General features: G+C 42.9%; 1 protein-coding gene across 1 annotated transcript in view; it reads right to left on the bottom strand.

The window, feature by feature from the left end:
- Positions 1-20415, bottom strand: part of DNAH12 (dynein axonemal heavy chain 12) — a 128294-nt gene that overhangs the window by 13921 nt on the left and 93958 nt on the right. Inside the window, exons 51-65 of the mRNA XM_058678477.1 lie at positions 19718-19807; positions 18986-19126; positions 17175-17416; positions 15663-15810; positions 15214-15359; positions 13784-13998; positions 12968-13160; positions 11153-11345; positions 7802-7974; positions 5429-5569; positions 3295-3453; positions 2967-3111; positions 1350-1500; positions 897-1150; positions 463-603 (exon numbers count right to left, since the gene is read on the bottom strand). Coding sequence (XP_058534460.1) covers positions 463-603; positions 897-1150; positions 1350-1500; positions 2967-3111; positions 3295-3453; positions 5429-5569; positions 7802-7974; positions 11153-11345; positions 12968-13160; positions 13784-13998; positions 15214-15359; positions 15663-15810; positions 17175-17416; positions 18986-19126; positions 19718-19807 — 2532 coding nt within the window. The remainder of the gene's footprint in view (positions 1-462; positions 604-896; positions 1151-1349; positions 1501-2966; positions 3112-3294; positions 3454-5428; positions 5570-7801; positions 7975-11152; positions 11346-12967; positions 13161-13783; positions 13999-15213; positions 15360-15662; positions 15811-17174; positions 17417-18985; positions 19127-19717; positions 19808-20415) is intronic.

Raw genomic sequence — 20415 nt, 5'->3', positions numbered from 1 at the left:
CAATGACTGAAGTACTGAGAATGAAGTGATGAACAGGAAAGGCACAATTCCTGCTTGTTAGGAAATGCCCAGCGTTTAATAAAACATGATTAAATAGGATTTTGATCCAAAATTCTTCGGATGAGAGTTGTTTCATATTTCAACTATCTTAAAATATTTGTGCATATATATGTTGTGGTATCTTAGGCATAGGACCGAGCCTAAACACAAAATTCACTTGTTTCAAATACATCTTAAACACATAGCCTGAAGGGAATTTAACACAATAGTTTATAGTGCACCCACATTTGACTGTGACCCCATTATGTGAAGAATGGTATGGAATTTTTCATGGTGGCATCACATAAAAAAGTTGGACTCTGAAACACTGTGGATTTCAAATTTTCAGATTAGGATTGGTCAACCTGTACTTCCACATTTTATCACCCATAAAACACGTAAGGCCCAGAAGCTGAGTATTACCAGTTCCTTCCCAGGGCATCCCTTGAAAAACTGCTCATCAGAAACTGGATCTGTGAGATACGACTGAAGGAGATTTAGCCGAAGACCAGTGGGAGGCTCATTGGTAATTTTCACACCGTTCTGTAGAATTGTTACTGGGAACTAGGAGAAAACAGATGCACAGGATTATGCAGAAAAGCTTGAACCCCTGAAACTGAGGACAGTAGTGGATTTAAAACTGAATACAAAGGAGAACTCCAGAAAAGAGAGATAGAGAGAGAGAGAGAAAGAAAGAGAGAGAGAGAGAGAGAGAGAGAGTGTGTGTGTGTGTGTGTGTGTGTGTGTGTGTGTGTGTGTGTATTTTAAACCTCTTAAGGGTATGCACCAAAAACTCAATGCGGAAACATAAGGTAACAGCTCAGTAAATGTACTGAATGCTACAGAAAGGCACCTACTTTTGGAGATGGATAGCTTGTGAGCCAAAGTCGAAAGGAAGGGTTGCAGTTTTCAGTTGAAAAATCTTCGCAGATCTTTTCCAGCGTGGGCATCCAGGAGACGGCGAGGTGACAGTTCTGCAGGCAAACCCACGTTCCTTCTTCTACTGCCGCTCTGATCATTTTTGTAGCAACTGGTCCTTGTCCTTGTCCCAGTGAAATAGCTTGGAACTTGTTTCCAGACATAGATTTATCATTTGCAAACTTCAGTAAGCCTGGGAAGGATAAAAAAAATGATCCCACCATTGACTGGAGGATTGTAACAAATGCCTTATTGGTCAGGGTAGAGATGGTTTATGGTGGAAAATTCTTCTTACCCTTCCTAATAATAGGTTTTCAATCACTGAAGAAATGGGCATTAAGCAAGATGTTTTCATGGTAACTTCTTAATGGTTTACACCGCATATAACTTACTGGCCATAGGATCTGCTCCTGGAGACAGCACAAAAACTAAGGGAACCGTGCAGCTTGAATCCAAGTAACTCTTTGCCAAATCAAAGGGCGGAGGCTCTACAAACTTTTTCCCCAGTTTGTCAGTGACATAATTCGTTATAGCTGGAGTTATCTAGTAAAGAGAGAAGAGACAATATTTGGACTAATATTGGACAATATTTGGATTACTATTAAAAAAATAGTAACGCAATAGTCTAATGGCCAAGAAAAGCATGCAGCATACCCTAGACAAAAAGTAATTTCTCCAATACACCAAGATAGTCTTTGCATTGATGGACAAGACTAGTTGTTAAAAAAATGGGCAAAGGAGATAAACTATTTTCAGGAAATGAAACACAACTGGATATCGCACATGATAGATGCTCAACTCATTCATGTGGAAGAGCCTTCAATTGTTTCCCTCCTTTTAGAAATAGCACCCCACACTGACCCATGATTTTTATGCAGCTAATGTGGCCACATGACTCAATTCTGGCCACAAGCAGACAAGCAGAGATTAGAAAGGAAATGTCTAGATTGTCTGTGTATAAAGGAGCTGTTTGCCTTTTACACTTTCTGTCTTCAGATACCAGCTCCTGTCTGGCTGATGAGAATTACATTCAAGAAACTTTTCTAGCAAGGGAGAGAGAGCCTACATTTCTGGAACTTCCCAAGGACTGAGCTGTCCTATCTGTCCTTAATCCCTTGACTCGGGGCTGTTAGGAGAATAGGAAAATTGGCTTTTATTTTAGGTGATTGTATTTTAGGTCTTTCTGGTATAAGAGGCTAGTCTGTGTCTTCTCACAAGAAAAGTATGTCATAACTATAACAGAAGTTACATACTATCCTCACATTCCATGTTCTTTATAAAGACTATTTATTTTAAAGGTGAAGAGAGAGAGAGATTGATTGATTCCATCTGCTGGTTCATCCCCAGATGCTGAAGCAACTAGGACTGAGCCAGGCTGAAGTCAGGAGCTCCCCATGTGGTCTCCTATGTGGGGGCAAGGGTACAAAAACTTGGGCCATCTTCCAGTGCCTTCCCAGGTGCATTAGCAGGCATCTGGAGCAGAAGCAGGGCAGTCAGGACTCAAACTACTACCCATTTGGGCTCCTGGCAATACGGGCAGCAGATTCACTCACTACGTCACAATGTTGGCCCTACCCTATCGTTTCAGAAACAAGCCAGACAAGACCTGAAAGCCATGATACCCAGTGGTAGTCTACATGTTTCTATCTAAAATAGTGATAAAAGCATTGCATAGTAAATTCAGAAATCAATAGTTTATTATTAAGTACTATGTACCATAAATGATTGTGACGCTATGCTGGCAGCGTGGCAGGTTTGCCGACTGCATCATCGACAGATGTGTCAGTCACGTGCTGTGCTCGGACGCTGTGACTGAGTGACCCTCCCAGCTGAGGATTCTCAGCTGCTGTATCATCTCATGGATCCTTCACAGGCCATGACATATATCATTGACCCAAACACTGTTAAGTAGCACATGACTAAACCTTGAAGACTAGTACTTCACACACGGCAGTTGGTCCATTTGGGGACCAGAGCATGTTCTAATAGAGTAAGGTATGCTCGCTTACCTTATCCGGCCGTAGGCAACGCAGGACTATGATTTTCTGCAGCTCGTTCAGCCTGGCGTCCATCGGCACGGGCAGCCTTGCATTGTGTGGCTCCTTGCTATCATAGATTTCTCGCCATTCGGATATATGGTCAGAAAAATGATCTCTAACGGAAAAAAAAAGTTTCACAATTATTCCCTTCCATGGGAAACCTTTCCAAAGAGATTACTGAAGCAGGAGAAAACGCAACAAGACAGTTTAGAGCTTTTTTCTTTTTTTTAAAACATCACTACCACTACAAATCTACCTGTCACTATTCGAGGTTAAATCATCAAATGCAAACAATTACCGCAGTCCTCGGAAGGCAGGAAGTTCGCTTACACGACAAATTTCCTCCCAGCTTTTATCCGGCAGCCACGTGGGGTCGGGATTTTTCTCAGCATTCCTAAGACTTACTCCACCAGTTAAAAGAAACATCAGTTCCTGGTATTCAATCTCTTTCTTTGCCCTGTAATCCCAAAATGAGGGTCACAGTGAGTTGTTTTGTTTATGATGGAATGACACTTCTGCTTGCATTGACCGGATGAGTAAGCAGGGCCATGCTTACCGTCCTGCTGTCAGCTACCAGGAAATGGAACCGCGTGAATAACATGACTGGTTTGGGGGAGCTGTATAGTAGGCAGTGCAGAACCATGGCCCCCAGGAGGAGACAGAAAGAGAAGAGGAGGGAGGTGACCAGAACCAAAGGCGGACAGTGCTGCTGAATGGAGGAGTTGGATACCCCAGACTGAGCACACACTTTCTTGATTCCCACTGACACACGCTAAGGTGTGAATGAGTAGGGCAGAACTCCACGGAGGCCAGGCAAAGGCTGCTGGAATGTTCCCCAACATCACATGTTCGGAACATCTCAGTTCTCGCCAATCAGACCTGAATCTTGGTTGCAAATCACAGTTGTTCACTGGTGACGCAAGAGGAATCACCTTAGCAACAAAGCTAGCCTACTCCTATTGAACAACAAGCAAAAAATACAGAAAAACACTCTACGATAGTCGAAGAAAGTTAAAAACAAGACTTGAAAAGATTGAGCTGACGCATTAGTAACTTACTTCAAAAAGTAAAGGCTAAAGCTCTTTAGAGGACAACAAATACAAAATGCAAAATTACTGATACAAAATAGATAGATGGACTATCTCTCTGTGTCTTCCTCTTTTGTAACTCTGCATTCCAAATAAATACTATTTTAAAAAGTAAGGTATGAGGGACAGGGGGAGGGTGCTGTGGTACAGAAGGCTAATCCTTTGCTAGTAGGGCCAGTAGCATTCCACATGGATGCTGGTTTGAGTTACAGATCCTCCACTTTGATCCAGCTCCCTACTTATGGCCTGGGAAAACAGAAGAGATCTCAAATCCTTAGATCCCTGTACCCACATGGGTGATCCAGAAGAAGTTCCTGGCTCCTGGCTTCAACCTGGCCCACCTCGGGCAGTGTGGCCATTGGGGGAATGAGTCAATGAATGGAAGATCGCTTTCTCTCTCTCTCTCTCTCTCTCTCCTTCTGTCTGTCTCTTCTCTCCCTCTCTCTGTAACTCTCCCTTTCAAAGAAAATACACAAATCAACTTTTTGCAAATCAACTTTACAGCAAAGCTGATAAAGCTCATGTTTCTTCTCATATTGCAATGCCAGTTTGAATCTTGGCTCCTCAGCCTTGGATCCAGCCTCCTGCTTATGGGCCTGGAAAAGCAAAAGATGGCTCAGATACTTTGGCACTTGCCACCCACGTAGGAGACGTGGACAGAGCTCCAGGCTCTTGGCTTCAGCTTGGCCCAGCAAACAGGAGATTTCTCTCTCCCCTTTCCTCTCTCTCTCGTTTTCTCAATTTCTGTCACACTAACTTTCAAATAAATAAATAAATCTTATAAGAAGTTACTGGATTTTACAGTGATATTTCATGATGTTTTCTGTAACATAAATCAAATAACCATATTAACCGCATCTGTAGAAGAAACACAAAAAGAAAATAAAGAATTAAGCAAAGCAAAATATTGTACCCCTCTGTGGGAAGTCATCTTAACAGATTAGACTTTCCAGGAGAGTGTTTATAATAATGAAACTACAAAAAAGTTAGTAACTGGGCCCGGCGGCGTGGCCTAGCGGCTAAAGTCCTCGCCTTGAACGCACCACCCGGATCCCATATCGGCGCCGGTTCTGGTCCTGGTGGCTCCACTTCCCATCCAGCTCCCTGCCTGTAGCCTGGGAAGGCAGTCGAGGACGGCCCAAAGCTTTGGGACCCTGCAACCGTGTGGGGGACCCAGAAGAGGTTCCTGATTCCTGGCATTGGATTGGCACGCACCGGCCCGTTGCGGCTCACTTGGGGAGTGAAAACATCGGATGGAAGATCTTCCTCTCTGTCTCTCCTCCTCTCTGTATATCCAGCTTTCCAATAATAATAAATCTTTAAAAAAAAAAGTTAGTAACTTACAGAAGGAGATTGGCACATAGTAAGAAGGAGAACAGTAGCTTGTCCTTCTCAAATAGTGACCGGCAGATATTACAGTACAAGTTGTACGTGAAGTGGTCATTTAAATATCGAAGGCGCTTTTCCAAAATTTTGGATTTGTTACTGAAAGGCAGGAAAGAAAGGAAAAAATGTTGACAAGCTAAAAATAATGGATAACATGAGTTAATATACACTGTTAATTTATCAAAGTGATTATTTCTGGGGGGTTATGATTGATATTTTCTTCTTTACATGTTTATATATTTTAAATTTTTGCAATAAGCATTCAGGTTTTTTTTTTTTAAGTTAAATTTTTAAGAATCCAGTACTTTTGCTGGTGTGACTATAAAATGAAGAAGCCCTTCTGGAAAACAGTATGGCAAGTATCTTAACAGAAAAATACAAAACAAACCCATGCACTCAACATGCAACTTCCACATGACCCAGCAATTGCACTGTTGTATTTCTCTGAGACATGAAAAGTTGTATTCAGAAATATGTGTTCACAAATGTTCATAGCAGTTCAAGAGATAATAACCTCAGACCTAAAATGATTGAGGTGTCCTTCAATAGGTAAATGATTAATCCATGGAACACCCACAAGATGAAATACTTTTTAGCAACAAAGCAGAACCAGCTCAAACTATTGATATCCATAAGAACCTGGATGGATTCTCAGGGAATTATGCTGAGGGAAAAAAGCCAGGCCCCATAGGCTGCAGCACCTGCTGCCAAGTGCAGGGATTGGGTGCAAGTCATGCAAAGCTAACAGCAGCATCCCTGGTAGGCACTGGGTCTAGGAACATGCCCAGCAGGGGAACTGCAGGCATTCGCCTGCTATGCTGTACCTACCGCTGGTGAACATGAGAACAGGGCTGGGGGAGGTCTGGCTGGACAAGGCAGAGACACCTGTCAGCACACATGAGGGCTGGATCTCGGGGCAGGGCAGGCTGAGCTAAGCTGCAGCATGCATCGACGTGCCTGAGAGCCAGATGGGATGTGGGTTGGGCCAGACTAGGCTGCAGCAGAGGCTGGCATGTGCAAAAACTGGGGCTGGAGTCAGCTTGGTGGAGGTTAATGGGGGTCACCCCAACAAGGCTGCAGCACCTCTGAAATGCATGAGGATGGGGGTCTGTGGTCAGCTGGCTGGGCTGGGTTGCAGCACCTATCAGTTCACATGAGATAGCAGGCAGGGGGTGGAATTGACCACACAATTCACATCCAGAGCCTTGGGTCCCTGCACCCACGTGAGAGACCTGGAAAAAGCTCCTGGCTCCTGGCTTCAGATCAGCTTAGTTCTGCCGTTGTAGCTACTTGGGGAGTGAATCAGCAGACAGCAGATCTTCCTCTCTGTATATCTGACTTTTCAATAAAAAAAAAAAGAATCTTAAAAAATCCTAAGAGGTAGATACTATCATTATCCTTAGTTTATTGCTGAGGAAAATTCCAACAATCACAGAAAGGTGAACTGGCTTGTCTGTAAAATACAGGTATTACATGGCAAAACTGAGACAATCCCTGATCTGTTTGATGCCAAAATCCACACATATTCATGAGTTAACTAAAGTGAAAATATCTAGCAAACTACCACACACAAAGTTATGACTAATGCTTTATGGAGGCTTTGAGGTTGGGGGAAGATATACATTGGATTTGCCAACAACAAAAAAAGTTATAAACTGGGGACCAACACATTGGCTCAATTGGCCAGTCCTCTGTCTGCAAGTGCTGGTATCATACACTGGCACTGGTTCATGTCCTGGCTGCTCTATTTCCCATCCAGCTTCCTGTTGATGAGTGGGGAAAATAGTGGAGGATGGCCCAAAGCCTTGGGACCCTGCACCCACACGGGAGACCTGGAAGAGGCTCCTGGCTTTGGATCGCCTCAGCTCTGGCCGCTGTGCCCATTTGGGGAGTGAATCAGTGGATGGAGTATCTTTACCTCTCCTTCTCTCTTTGAATCTGCCTTTCCAATAAAAATAAAAACAAATCTTAAAAAAAAAAATGTTAGGAACCTTACTGAAATCTTTAAAAGAGGAGGAGAAAAATGATTAAAGTGAATCTCTGTATGCTTAGGTGGGAGGCTGGACCAAAATAATTTAAAACAGGAAGGAAGCTCTCACTCTTTTCCTCTTCTCTTTTTCTTCCTTGCTCCTACCCTCTCTCCTTCCATCCACTCCTGTCTCTCTGCTTCCTTCCCCCGCCCTTTCTTTCCCATTGCATAGTCATAGTGTTCTATAATGAATGTGTGATGTATATGCATATATGTAACACATTAGTATACACATATATATTCACACTATATACAGGGTGTGACTCCAGCCTAGGGAGGAAGAATGACGAGCGACATCTCACCTGACATGAATGGAGCTGATGTACAGGTTCACGAACCAGGTGAGCGAGTACTGGTACATGGGGTCAATGTTGGCCAGGTCTGCGATGCTGAAGAACAGCACGGACGAGTGCTTAGCGATGGGTCTGTAGCCTTCCCGAGACTCTGCAATTTTGAGCTCTGTTTTTTCTGCAACCTGGGAGAAGGAAAATCAGGGTTAAAAAAAAAAAAACAAGCTGGATTTAATGACATGCTTTTCATACAACAATGAAGCTTATACCCGAAAATATTCCCTGACAAAATTACATGAGTTTTGAGCACAGTTGAACACAAGAGGATATGAAAACCCCGAAAGAAAGAAAAGTGGAAAAGAACAAAGGAGGGAAGGAGAGACTGAAGGAAGAAGGGGATGGGAAAAAGCAAACAAAACCTTAAGCTTCTCAGGTTAGGATGATCTGACACAGGACTGCTGTTTTTCGGGTAAAGCCACCGCCTGCAGTGGCATCTCATCTGGGAGCCAGTTCAATTGCCGGCTCTTCCACTTCCAGGGCTAATGTGTCCGGGAAAGCAGTGGAGGATGGCCCAGGTCCGAGAAGCCCTGCACTCACATGCGAGACCCGAAGAGGCTCGAGGCTCGAGGCTGCTGGTTCCTGGCTCCTTTGGCCCGGCAAAGCCATAGCCATTGCAGCTGTGTGTGAAGTGAAGCAGTGAATGGGAGATCTAGGTCTCTCCCTCTTGTTCTTGCTGCAATTGTACATTTCAAATAAATAAACTTCAAAAAAATCTATTTACTTTTATTGGAAACAGAACAACAGGGAGACAGAGAGTGATCTTTCATCTGCTGGTTCACTCTCCAAGTGGCCTCAATGGCTGCAGCTGAGTCCATCTGAATCCAGAAGCCAGGAGTCTCTTTCGAGTTTCCCACTGAAGTGCAGGATCCCAAGGCTTTGGGCCGTCCTCCACTGCTTTTTCAGGCCACAGGCAGGGAGCTGGATGGGAAGAGGAGCAGCTGGGACATGAAGTGCAGCCACATGGATCCAACACTTGCAAAGCAAGGATTTAGCCACTAGCCATTACAGCATGCACAACAAAGTAAACTTCAAAAAAACAAAATACCAGAGCTATCAGCATTTGCTTATTCCTTGCCTGAATGTGACCGCAGCAGAGAGCTGAAGACCAAGTATGCAGATGCGAGTCTTTGATAGGACCCAGCACAGAGCCACCTGAAGCAGCCATGGCATTTAAAACTGCATTAGCTGGTGGCTTTTGACACTCAAGATTTTTTTTTCAACTGGGTTCTCATATATTTAACTCGTGCAGACTTAATAAATGTTGATATTCAACCCCTAAAGAAAAATTTCCTACAGGCTTCTCACTCTTCAACTGACTACTCAGTCTGATAGGCTGATGTTCTATAGAAATAATCTAGAACTAATCCAAGCCACTCTCCCTTCTCTGGCTTTCCTGCCCACAGACACTGCCAAACAAATATGTGTGTGTAGTCATGCTTCTGCTGAATGCTGCTGCTCAGGGCTGGTCCAATCAGCTGAAATTCAGGGCCAAATCTAGGGCGAGTTCATCAAAAACCCCTCTGGAGGGGACAGTTTTAGCCAAGTGGTCGAGCGGCTGGTTCTCCATTGGCGTATTGGGGGTTCCGTGTCTGGCCCTGCCCTTCTGGCTCCATCTCCTACTAAGGCAGACCCTGGGAAGCAGTGGGTGATGACTCCGGTGATGGGGTTCTTGCCACCCACAGGGGAGCTCTATTCTTAGAAAGCACCTGCCCACTTCGTTCAGTGACATGTGACTGTATCACTCGAGATTCTACTCCTTTGGCTCTCTGGAGAGGAAAAAGGAAAAGCAACACAGCTAAATGGAAAGCATCATTGCCTTTGTATACTTGCACTGACACCATTTTGAAAATCCGTGGGCCCAGGTGGGATAGGATGGAGAGCAGTGGGAGGAATGCGGACTGACTAGCACAGTCTCTTTTTAGTATTTTTTAATTACCCCAAAGTGAATGAGTGTTTAGTTTAGCCAGTGGGCCATGCAGGAGTAAAAGTCTGGAAACCAATGAAGTTAGCCTATGGACATCATCCTACAACACCATTTCACTGCAGGGACAACTAACTCTTCTGGACCCTGCTTTTCTGAGCTAGGAAGTGTGAAATACTGATAAATAAGACCTCATTTACCTATAACATTATATGGCTTTATGAAAGAAATAATGTAACAGTGTCATTTGGCTGTGTCAGATGAATTCGCATGATTTAACTATGTTTATTTGCAGGGGCAGAAGGGAGAGGTAGAGTGAGTAAGAGTGGGCTTCTAGAGCTGGTTCACTTGCCCAAACCCCTGACATCATGAGGGCTCGGCTGAGGCAGAATCCGAAACTCCACTTCCACGGCCGCAACCCGGTCACCTGAGCCATGACTGCTGCCTCCTAAGGACTGCTGTGATGGGTGGCCCAAGCAAGGGGCCAGAGGTAGGTTTCCAAGTGGAGGTGTTTCACCCAGCATCTCAATCGTTAGGCTAAGTACCTGTCCTTGGACTTTCTGCAAACTTTTAGCTGTAGACAATCTGCCTTCCTCCCTCCACTGCCACGGTCAATTCTCATACCTCTCGTTCTGGCAAGCAAATGACAAAGTCATATCGGAGGAACATTCCTTGTGGTTCCTAGAACCACCTCATCAGCAGTTACTCCCACACTCTTCAAACTCCAACAGGAAACAGAGGCTAAGTCGAGTTCTCTGAAGCAGCAACTAAAATTTGAGTGAATTTGGCTAAACTTGCTTACCTACCTAATAACAAATACATATGATTTTAAAAGTTTCATGCTAAATTTCTTCTGTGTATGATACAGTATAGTCCAGATGAGGTTTTTAACTATTCAGCATTAAGATAGCTTCTTATGGGTCCAGTCACTAGCCTAATAGCTGAAGTCCTTGCCTTGCATGCGCTGGGATCCCGTATGAGCACCAGTTCATGTTCTGGCTGCTCCATCCAGCTTCCTGCTTGTGGCCTGGGAAAGCAGTCGAGGATGGCCTAAAGCCTTGGGACCCTACACCCATGAGGGAGACCCAGAAGAGGCTCCTGGCTCCTGGGTTTGGATCAGCTCAGCTCCAGCTGTTGTGGCCACTTGAGAAGTGAACTAGTGAATGGAAGATCTTTATCTCTGTTTTCCTTGTTCTCTCTGTAAATCTGTTTTTCCAATAAAAATAAAAAAATATTTGAAAAGATAGCTTATGGATTTAAAGTAAGCTTTCTGTGTTTGAGTACTTATTTTCTTTTCTAGTAAGCCCATTACAGCACTTACCTCAGGGACCAAAGACAAACTAGAATGTTACAGAAAAAGGGCTTTAGGATTTGTTTCTTACCTGTTGCTTCTTTGTTATCTCATTGGACATGATCCTGGCGGAATCTAAAACTTTAATTGCGCTTTCATCTTCTAAAATGTTCCCTTCAGAAGATGACAAAGTTTCTAAAATTTTTGTCTCTATATCTTTGAGCTGCTTCTTATTAGCTGCAGACTGAAGAATCAGAGCATTTCGTTCCTCTTCTAATTCTGGTCTAAAAAGACAGACATATTCCATGTACACCTCTAGCCCTCTAGCTAATGCATATACCTCACCACGACATACCACGTGTTGTAGAAATTTAAGTAATTTTGAAGACATGCAATGCAGAATGCATTAGTCTCTTTCGTTTTAACTTAAGGAAAAAGTGCTTGCAGATAAATAATACTTTGAGAAATTCAAGCAAAAACAGCATGAATTATACACATGTGAAATGTACCAGTAACACACTAGAGTAAGTCTAAAAATACAATAGATTTATCTATATAATAACTGCTTGTATTAGAGAGATGAGTGCATGAAAGTTAAATACTTGATTTTTGTCATCAAGTCTCATTTTCACCTTTTCTGTAAATATCAAGGACAAAAAGAACAAATAGTCATATATATTTTGCCAAAGGCTAAATTGGCACTTATGTTTTAATTAATAAAAGAAACGAAGATGAGCTGAGACTTCAAAACAACACAATATATTGGGCCCGGCGGCGTGGCCTAGCGGCTAAGGTCCTCGCCTTGAATGCCCCGGGATCCCATATGGGCGCTGGTTCTAATCCCGGCAGCTCCACTTCCCATCCAGCTCCCTGCCTGTGGCCTGGGAAAGCAGTTGAGGACGGCCCAATGCCTTGGGCCCCTGCACCCGCGTGGGAGACCTGGAAGAGGTTCCTGGTTCCCGGCATCGGATTGGCGCGCACCGGCCCGTTGCGGCTCACTTGGGGAGTGAATCATCGGATGGAAGATCTTCCTCCCTGTCTGTTCTCTTCTCTGTATATCTGACTTTGTAATAAAATAAATAAATCTTAAAAAAAAAACATTTAAAAACAAAAAAAAACAAAAAAAAAAACAAAAAAAAACAACACAATATATCATGTTACTATGTTGTGACAGGGTTCTGCTTAGATATTCTACCAAGAGCTTAAAAAATTCAGTAACAAAACCACCTCATGGTTCTTAATTTTGATTTGCTTTTATTTTGGAAAATAAATACGATAATACTATATAAGCTTCACGTGAATCAGAGTCCTTTCCTGAAGCCACTCTTTATTGGTGGCTCTTTCAGATATCCTAACATTTTTTTCTTATTTGAAAAATATATACTGGTATTGAAAAATGATAAAGGATGAATAAATTGTAAAGATTACCTATAACCTTATCCAGGGATAATCATTCTTAATACTCTCTGGTGTATTTCTTTGCAATATTTTTCCCATGGTAAATAATATAGAGCTATCATTTAAAAATATTTGCTATACTGTATATAGTTTGCATCCCATTTTTTTCCTTTTTTATCTTAAGCATTTTCTTTTCTCACCAACATCCTGTATGCAAGTCTTAGGATGCATTTATTGCAAGTCCTTAGCATAGATTCTTCAGGGTGAAATTCTGAGCTCAGAAACAAGTCAGAAGTCATGGCATGTAACCCAAAACCTGCTATCCATATTGGTACCTCAATATAACATGGTTAGTGTATAACTTACTTACAACAGGATGACTACCTATTATGTAACTATGCATAACAATGAAATATAAAGTTTTAACAACCTTAAAGTAGCAATACAAGTATCAGAGACCCCAAATAGTCCTCACTAGAGCGTCTGGGAATGCCTAGAAAACACACACCTTTCCTTGGCAACCACAATACCTAGTAACTGATCTTCAAGTCCTTCTGGAGTTATCATGAAATTGAGCAAAGATACTTTTGTCGCCAGCTCTGGCATATAATGCGGGTTTCTCAGTTTTGTGGTGATGTAAAATTTGAATTCAAAGGAATACTCAATAATTACTTCACCCAGTCGGATGCAATCAATGCCACCTGGATTTCAGAAACAAGTGCATAGTAAGTAAACATAGCTCCCTCTCTGCAATGGACCTGTCTAGGCTGCAGATAAAGGATCAACAGGTAATCTGAAATAGAAAGTTGATGTGAGCAAAGTCAGACACAGAGACAAACAAGCACATATCTAGGAGGACTTCTTCTGGGGTTACGTGGGACATTTGGAAGGTTACGAGGGATCTCAGCAAACCCACATTCCTTTGGAGCTTTTTTTTCCTCAATTTTCAACTATGACCCCTAAATACATACATGGGGCTCTTAAAGGCATTGGAACTTAAAACAAAAATGGTTTTTAAATGCAGAAAGATATAAGGTGGGCAAAGATACAAATTGGGGCAATTCTGGCCCCAATCATCATGGTGCAAAATAATGGATTGTATGGTCCTTCCCACAGTGACCCACGTAACAGCGGCTAAGGCAGTGAAGATAGGGCCAGCCAGCTAGCTTAGAATATCTGACTTAGGTTCACTCCCGGCAATGCGCCCAGGTTCCTGTCACTCCCAACAGTGATACAGAGGCTCTGTATTGAGAGCGGTTTTCACTCGTACCTCAAGATCACAATGATCGTTCAGTTCTATCCACTAATATGAACTGTCTTGTACCTTGTTTGAAAGTCTGTCTAAGAAGCAGAGGCTCCAAAGACGGGTCCAAGTCTTCGCCAACATTTTCCAGGAGAAGTGGAGTTCCAAACTGAATACAGTTCTCCAGGGTCCTCATGTAGTCTGCGTCGGATAGTTTAATAACGTTAAGCTGGTTCTCTTTCTCCGAGTTTTTGATCCACTTATTGGCTTGACCCTGCGGATCAATCATTAAAGGCCTAGAATACAAGAAGAAAAACTGAGGGGGGATAGATCCATGCTGAAATGTCTCTAAAAATGACATCATTTAAACAATGAACAGTATCACCAACCACTACAAATTGAAGCTATTTCACATGCCGTCAACACTAACTGAAGTTCTGGGAGGAAAAAAATGAGAAGTTTTATTTATTTTTTTCCAGATGAAGAAATTCAGTTTCAGTGAGAACTCCTGCCAAGGTTCTGAGATTCTAGGACCACTACAGTCTCTTAAAAAAAAAAATCCAGTACAGAAAGGGGAGTTTTCACTCTCCATCACTTCAGCTGTCTCAGACATCTTTCTGTGACAACAGTTTCTAAGGCTCAAATCTCCCTCCTCCCTCCCCAGGCTGGTCAAGAAGCTCTGTCATCGCCCGCTACAAGATAGTTGAGCTGGTTAGATGGAACTAAGCTTCAATACCCTTCAACATGTACGAGAACTAAATGGGATATGGGGCAGATTGGACTACTGCTACACATACTGACAAACCAGGGTAGGGCCGGGCCTGGTGGGTGTTATTGTGGGTCGCTCTGACTGGGCTGCAGCTCCTACTGGTTTATGTGAGGTCTGAGTGCATGCTGGGCGGAACCAGGCTGGACTGCAACACCCATTGGTTCCAGTGGAAGTCGGGGCTGAAAACAAAACCAATCCAGCAATTGCAACCACCAGCTGATCAGGGCGATGGACTATGGTGGGTCCTATACTTGTTAGTGCATACAAGAATCTGGTCTGAGAACACCTCCAAATTTCTTTTGGGGATCTCCCCAGTCGAAATGGCGGACTCAGAACCCTAACCAACAAAAGACGGAAGACAGGTCAATCCACCACCTCAGCTATATGTTGGCAGCGAAATACCGGACAAATGGAGACTCTATGATGGACTATGTCAATCAGTGGATTCTTCGACGACCTCATCACGCTTGGAGTGGCGCGAATGGCAGCGATTCATAACTGGTGAACTATCAAAACCACTTGAGCAGGGATCTCAGAGCATGCCCCACATCGGGGACCTGGGATGGGTGGGAAACTGGGTGGGGCTTCTCCCTGAAGATTCCCTTTACCTCAGATATATGAAGGAAACAATAAGGAAATAGTCTTACCCTCTTCCTTATAGCCCGTGTACCTTTTTACCCTAATTAACAATGTAAAGATTGTCAAAAAAAAAAAAAAAAGAAATAGAAAAAGATCTTCCTACCAGCGCCGGGAGTTGTTAACAATCACACCGTTGTCGATGGAGAAGGTGTCTGTGGGTAAGCCAGCAATGTTCCAGGCTCTGATTTTGACTGGATCACCCAGGGTCTTACTCAGCGAGAACTCCTCAGAACACGGGATTTTCTTCTCCTGTAAGAAATTAATAAACATTTAATGTTTTTTTCTTTTATATGGCAACTTGAATTATTTTTAAAATTAAGATACTTGCTTAGGTATCATTAGGTAATCATCATTAACTTTAAGGAATAGGAAAAAAACTGAAAGTAGAACTTTGGAAGTATTTTACCGAAGAAGCAAAAACAAGCAAATAAGTAAATAAGCATTCCATACTTTCAGCTATTTCTTCCTCTGTTCTCATCATTCTTTCCCCTCAAATCTCCCAAAACAGTCTGAAAACTTCAAAAATGAGATTTCCAAGGTTAAGGGTACAACCTTGCACAACCTGCTCCAATCTTGTGTGCACGTGTTCCGAAAGCCAGAGGTGAAAGCCCCGAGGTAGGCTATGACCCCCGCGGACACCAGGACGTCACCAGTTAAATTTTCATACGTGATCTGAAGGTCATTGGCAGCTTGCGACCACCTGCACAGTCAACCACAGACAACAAATGCGTCACAACAGGGAATGACAGAGGACAGTCATCCAAAGGTCAAGGGGCGTCCAGTCCAATATCTAGTTTTTCAAAAGCTATGACGGTGCTGGGCACTTGCGTCCCTGTAAAGCGAGGAGGTTTGGTGTCTTCTAACTCTAACATGACTGGATATACTAAAACATCTATGTCATAAGAGTAATATTTTACCTGTCGTGAACATTAGACATTTTTTGCAGGACATGACTTTTAATCATAAGCTAAAATGAACTAACACAACAGCAGGATCTTGACTAATAATTATCACTAGGATGATTTAGTTTAGTGACCCTGTTTACGTATTTATTAGGTTCTAAGGTGGAATATTTATAATTACTACTAGAAATTACCTCTAAGCTGTATGAGAAGCTCACACGCTATTTGTAAGGCTGTTAGCCTTTCCATTTAATGCAAACCTTGTAATAACAGGTGTATTCCTCAATCATCTGATTGCTCTACGAATACTGTCAAAGGGGCCCGGCGGCGTGGCCTAGCGGCTAAAGTCCTCGCCTGGAACACCCCGGGATCCCATATGGGCGCCGGTTCTAATCCCGGCAGCTCCACTTCCCATCCAGCTCCCTGCTTGTGGCCTGGGAAAGCAGTTGAGGACAGCCCAATGCATTGGGACAATGCACCCGCGTGGGAGACCCGGAAGAGGTTCCTGGTTCCCGGCTTCGGATTGGCGCAGCATCGGCCCGCTGCAGCTCACTTGGGGAGTGAATCATCGGACAGAAGATCTTCCTCTCTGTCTCTCCTCCTCTCTGTATATCTGGCTGTAATAAAAAAATGAATAAATCTTTAAAAAAAAAAAAGATACTGTCAAAGGCCTATCATATTACTAGGTTATCGTGTAACAAATACAATTAACAAATGAGACAGCTGGCTCTGCATCTAAGTTAGAAGGTAAGTTAGATCAGGCCAGGCACTCAGAAGTATGATTTTTGAAGGTTTTTTTTTTTTTTTTGCACCAACCGTGATTTTATCTTTTAATTCCATTTTCTACCAAGTTTCTGAAGTGTACACTTATCTTGCTGGAAATCAATTTTTACCCAGTAATTCAGGTGCTGCTCCCCCAAAACATTTCACTACCAAATTGTTTGAACATCTAGAAAACTGGAAAGAAAGCAGCACGAATATACCCACATAGTCGCCATCTCAATCGAAAAACTGTTGTCATTGCCCTTATCACCACTTAAAATTTTTTTAAAGTAAAATGAAAATGCCATCCATGAGGAGGACAGCTCTGTTTGGAAGAGCTAAGTGACCTGAGCAAGCACCCACAGTTGTCATGTCCAACCTGACATCCTTCAACGCTGACCTTGATTTTTCTCCACCCAGTCCCCCAATCAGTTTGGAGGCTCTTTCGAGTTTCTTTGCACAGAGTTCCACCTGATCTTCTAAAGCAGCCTTTTCCTCTGTTTTCTCGCGAAACGTCTTTTGTAAATTTTCCAAGTGATGCTCTACGGATGCCAGCTCTGCTCTCTTCTCATTCAAAAGTTCCATGGTCTCGGCTAAAGACTTCTGGGCTTCTGATAAGCGAGCTTTCTTTGGAGCCACCACCTGTGTGGGAGCAATACAGCCCCGATGTGATGTCAAGCTGGTATGTTTCTGACTCTTTTATGAACACAATGGATTATAAATGCGTTCTAAACATAAGTTACACAAAATAAACATTTTGCCTTAAATCTTATTTTTATATAGAAAAAAAGTCAAACACTCCTATATGCACTGTAAAACATCTGGCCTGGTGAGTTGTTACCTGTGAAATAGATAAGTCATTCTGGTCTAAATGTCATAATGCGTAACAAAGTATCCCCAAACAATGAGAAATTTCTTAGCTACTACCAAAGAAAACTCCCAGAAAAAATAAATGACAAATATTAAGTGTTTCGAAATGTATGAATAGATTTGGCTGTCATTTTTTTTGGGGGGGGGGCTTGTTTTCCTTTCCAACTCTGTGATCTTGTAAGCCAGCCAAACTAAGGTATCCATCTGCCTAGGAGAGGGATTAAGACAGTGACAGCAGAAATACCAAGTAGAAAATCTAGACGTTCAGCTTCCCTACCAAAAGGGAATTTTTCATAACCAACTTGCAAAGTGGCACTTTGATGAGAGAAAAGGGTTCTCCTCAAGATAATTATCTTGTTAGGCTTATTCGTGTGCCAAGAACAGGATTGGCAAATTTCATTAGTGAATGTGCTACAAGCTACTAGTAAAAGGAATTTTCAGGATGTCCAAAGAGAGCCTTGCTGATCAGCAGGAGGGCAGACCGACCGGCCTCTGGTACAGTGCTATGAATGGAGTTGGATTAAGTTGAGAGGAAAGAGCATCAAGTGCCAGATGCCAAATGTGCTGAGTCGCCTCCTTTGGGCTGAAACTTGGAGGGATGGACACCTGCACTAAGAAGACAGCAAGTGGGAAGCTGCACTTTCTGCTTTTGGCTGTGGAAGAGACGCTGTTGGATAGTTCCCCTCTCCCTCCTGTTTCAAATAGGGCAGCTGCATCAGTATGAGGGAGACAGTGAAGAACCGCAGGGTTGGAAGGCAGAAATGATCCCGGGAGGGTTCTGGTTTTCCTGCATTGTAGAAATGACCCAGAAAATTCCATATGCCCTGTGGCACGCTAGCAGACCTGCTGTGATACTACTACATGGGACATAAGAAAGTTAACAGGACATCCCAGATAAAACTAATATCATTTCTTTATCGGTTTACAATGCTCTGTTGAAGTCTCTACCCTCCACAGGCAGTTGTTCTGTCTCATTTAGGCTTATCTTCCCACTTGTTACAGCCTGAAAGACACAGTGACAGAGAAAGAGGGAAGGAGAGAGAAGGAGATCTTCCATCCACTGGTTCACTCTTCACATGGCTGCAACGGCTCGGGCTGGCCGGGTCAGGCAAGTCCAGCCTGATCAGTGTAACGGATCACTGCGTCCCCCGCCAGGAGGCGCCAGAGCCGAGTACTCGCCTCCCCGCTGGGAGTGCCATCCACATCACATGATTACCCTGTCCTGGCAGGCTATGTTCTCCCTGCAATCACTCTAAGTAATTTAACTTGCAAATACATGCACAGATTTTAGTTTCTGGGGAAAATTTAGGCAGAAGACGGGTGTGCTGATTCTCAAAATACCTTTGCGACCCGGTCGTACACTTCCATGGCCATGATCCACTTACACAGCCCCTCCGCTGCCGAAGACGCTTTGGCAACCTTTGGGGGGTCCAATTCAGGGTTCGTCAAGTATTCACCACGAATCTTCTGCATGATGGTCACCTGAACAACAACGAGGAGGACTTCACGAACAGTATACAACCCACAACTCAAGGTGAGAAAAAAAAACCAAACTCAGACAATAACAACATCTGTGTGAGAAAGTTAAAAAGAAGGAAAACTATCACAGACACACAAGTAAATTGTGAGTAAAATGTGCGAATTGACGTTCAGGCAAGATGCTTCCTTCCAAAATACTAAAAGACTCTTGTGAGTTAAGAGAATGAAAAGACAAAAGGGAGAGGAACAATGAAATATAAGCAAGCAAATAAATTAGAATACAGATGGGGAAACATGTCCCACTCTTTTAATCTGTTGTAGATTTCTTAACAAATAATCTATCATAAGACAGAGAATTCTTTCAAGTCAGGAATGCATGTAAAGTGTAACTTCTTTGGTAAATTTCTAATTATGTGAGAGGAGGCTGGCTCCATATATCATGAAATCTATAGTCATTCACAAACATAATATCCTTTCTTTAATCATCTTAACTGTAATAAATGGGCCCTCTTCCTAAAGTTGATAAAACAGAGTGAGAGATCTCACACATCCTGTGGCAGTGATATTTACAGAAAGAAATCCAACACAACTCACGGGAATGTTGTCCTTGTCATAGTCTTTCAAGTCTCTTAAGAAATTTATATCTCCCAGAAGTTTTTTGCTAGGTCCCCAGTAATCTAGTATCTATAAATAAAATGTATGGAAATTTTACGTGTGATTAAATATGCCACATATCAATTCTTTCCTGAAATTGAAGATAGGTTATCAAGAGAAACTACACATTAACGTTCAAAATGCTCCCTGGAAGCTAAGACTCCCGTGCTCGAGAATATGTGCAATATGTGAAAAATTTAAAACATGTACATGAACTTGCAGATTGAAATTATAATAAAAAAAAACTAAGTTTGATAGAATAGGTGGTTAGCCCACTGATTAAGATGGCTGGGTGTGGGGCTGGTGTTGTGTCAGAGTGTGTTAAACTTCTGCCTGGGATGCTGCAGTCACATATGAGGACCAACCAATTTGAGTCCTGGCTGCTCTACTGCTGATCCAGCACCTCTGTTGATGTACCTGGGAAGGCAGGCACTTGGGCCCCCAGCCATCTAACCAGGAGACTGGGTGGAGTTTCTGGGCTCCTGGTTTGTTGTAGGGGATGGACGAGATCTCTTTGTGTTTCTCCCTCTTTCTGTGTAACTCTAGGATTCAAAGAAATAACTGCTTTTTTTTTTTTAAAGATTTATTTTATTTTTATTACAAAGTCAGATACACTGAGAGGAGGAGAGACAGAGAGG

Source organism: Ochotona princeps, chromosome 21, assembly GCF_030435755.1.
Source record: "Ochotona princeps isolate mOchPri1 chromosome 21, mOchPri1.hap1, whole genome shotgun sequence".
Taxonomy (NCBI): domain Eukaryota; kingdom Metazoa; phylum Chordata; class Mammalia; order Lagomorpha; family Ochotonidae; genus Ochotona; species Ochotona princeps.
The sequence above is the reverse complement of the archived record's forward strand: the minus strand, read 5'-3'. Positions and strand labels throughout refer to the sequence as shown.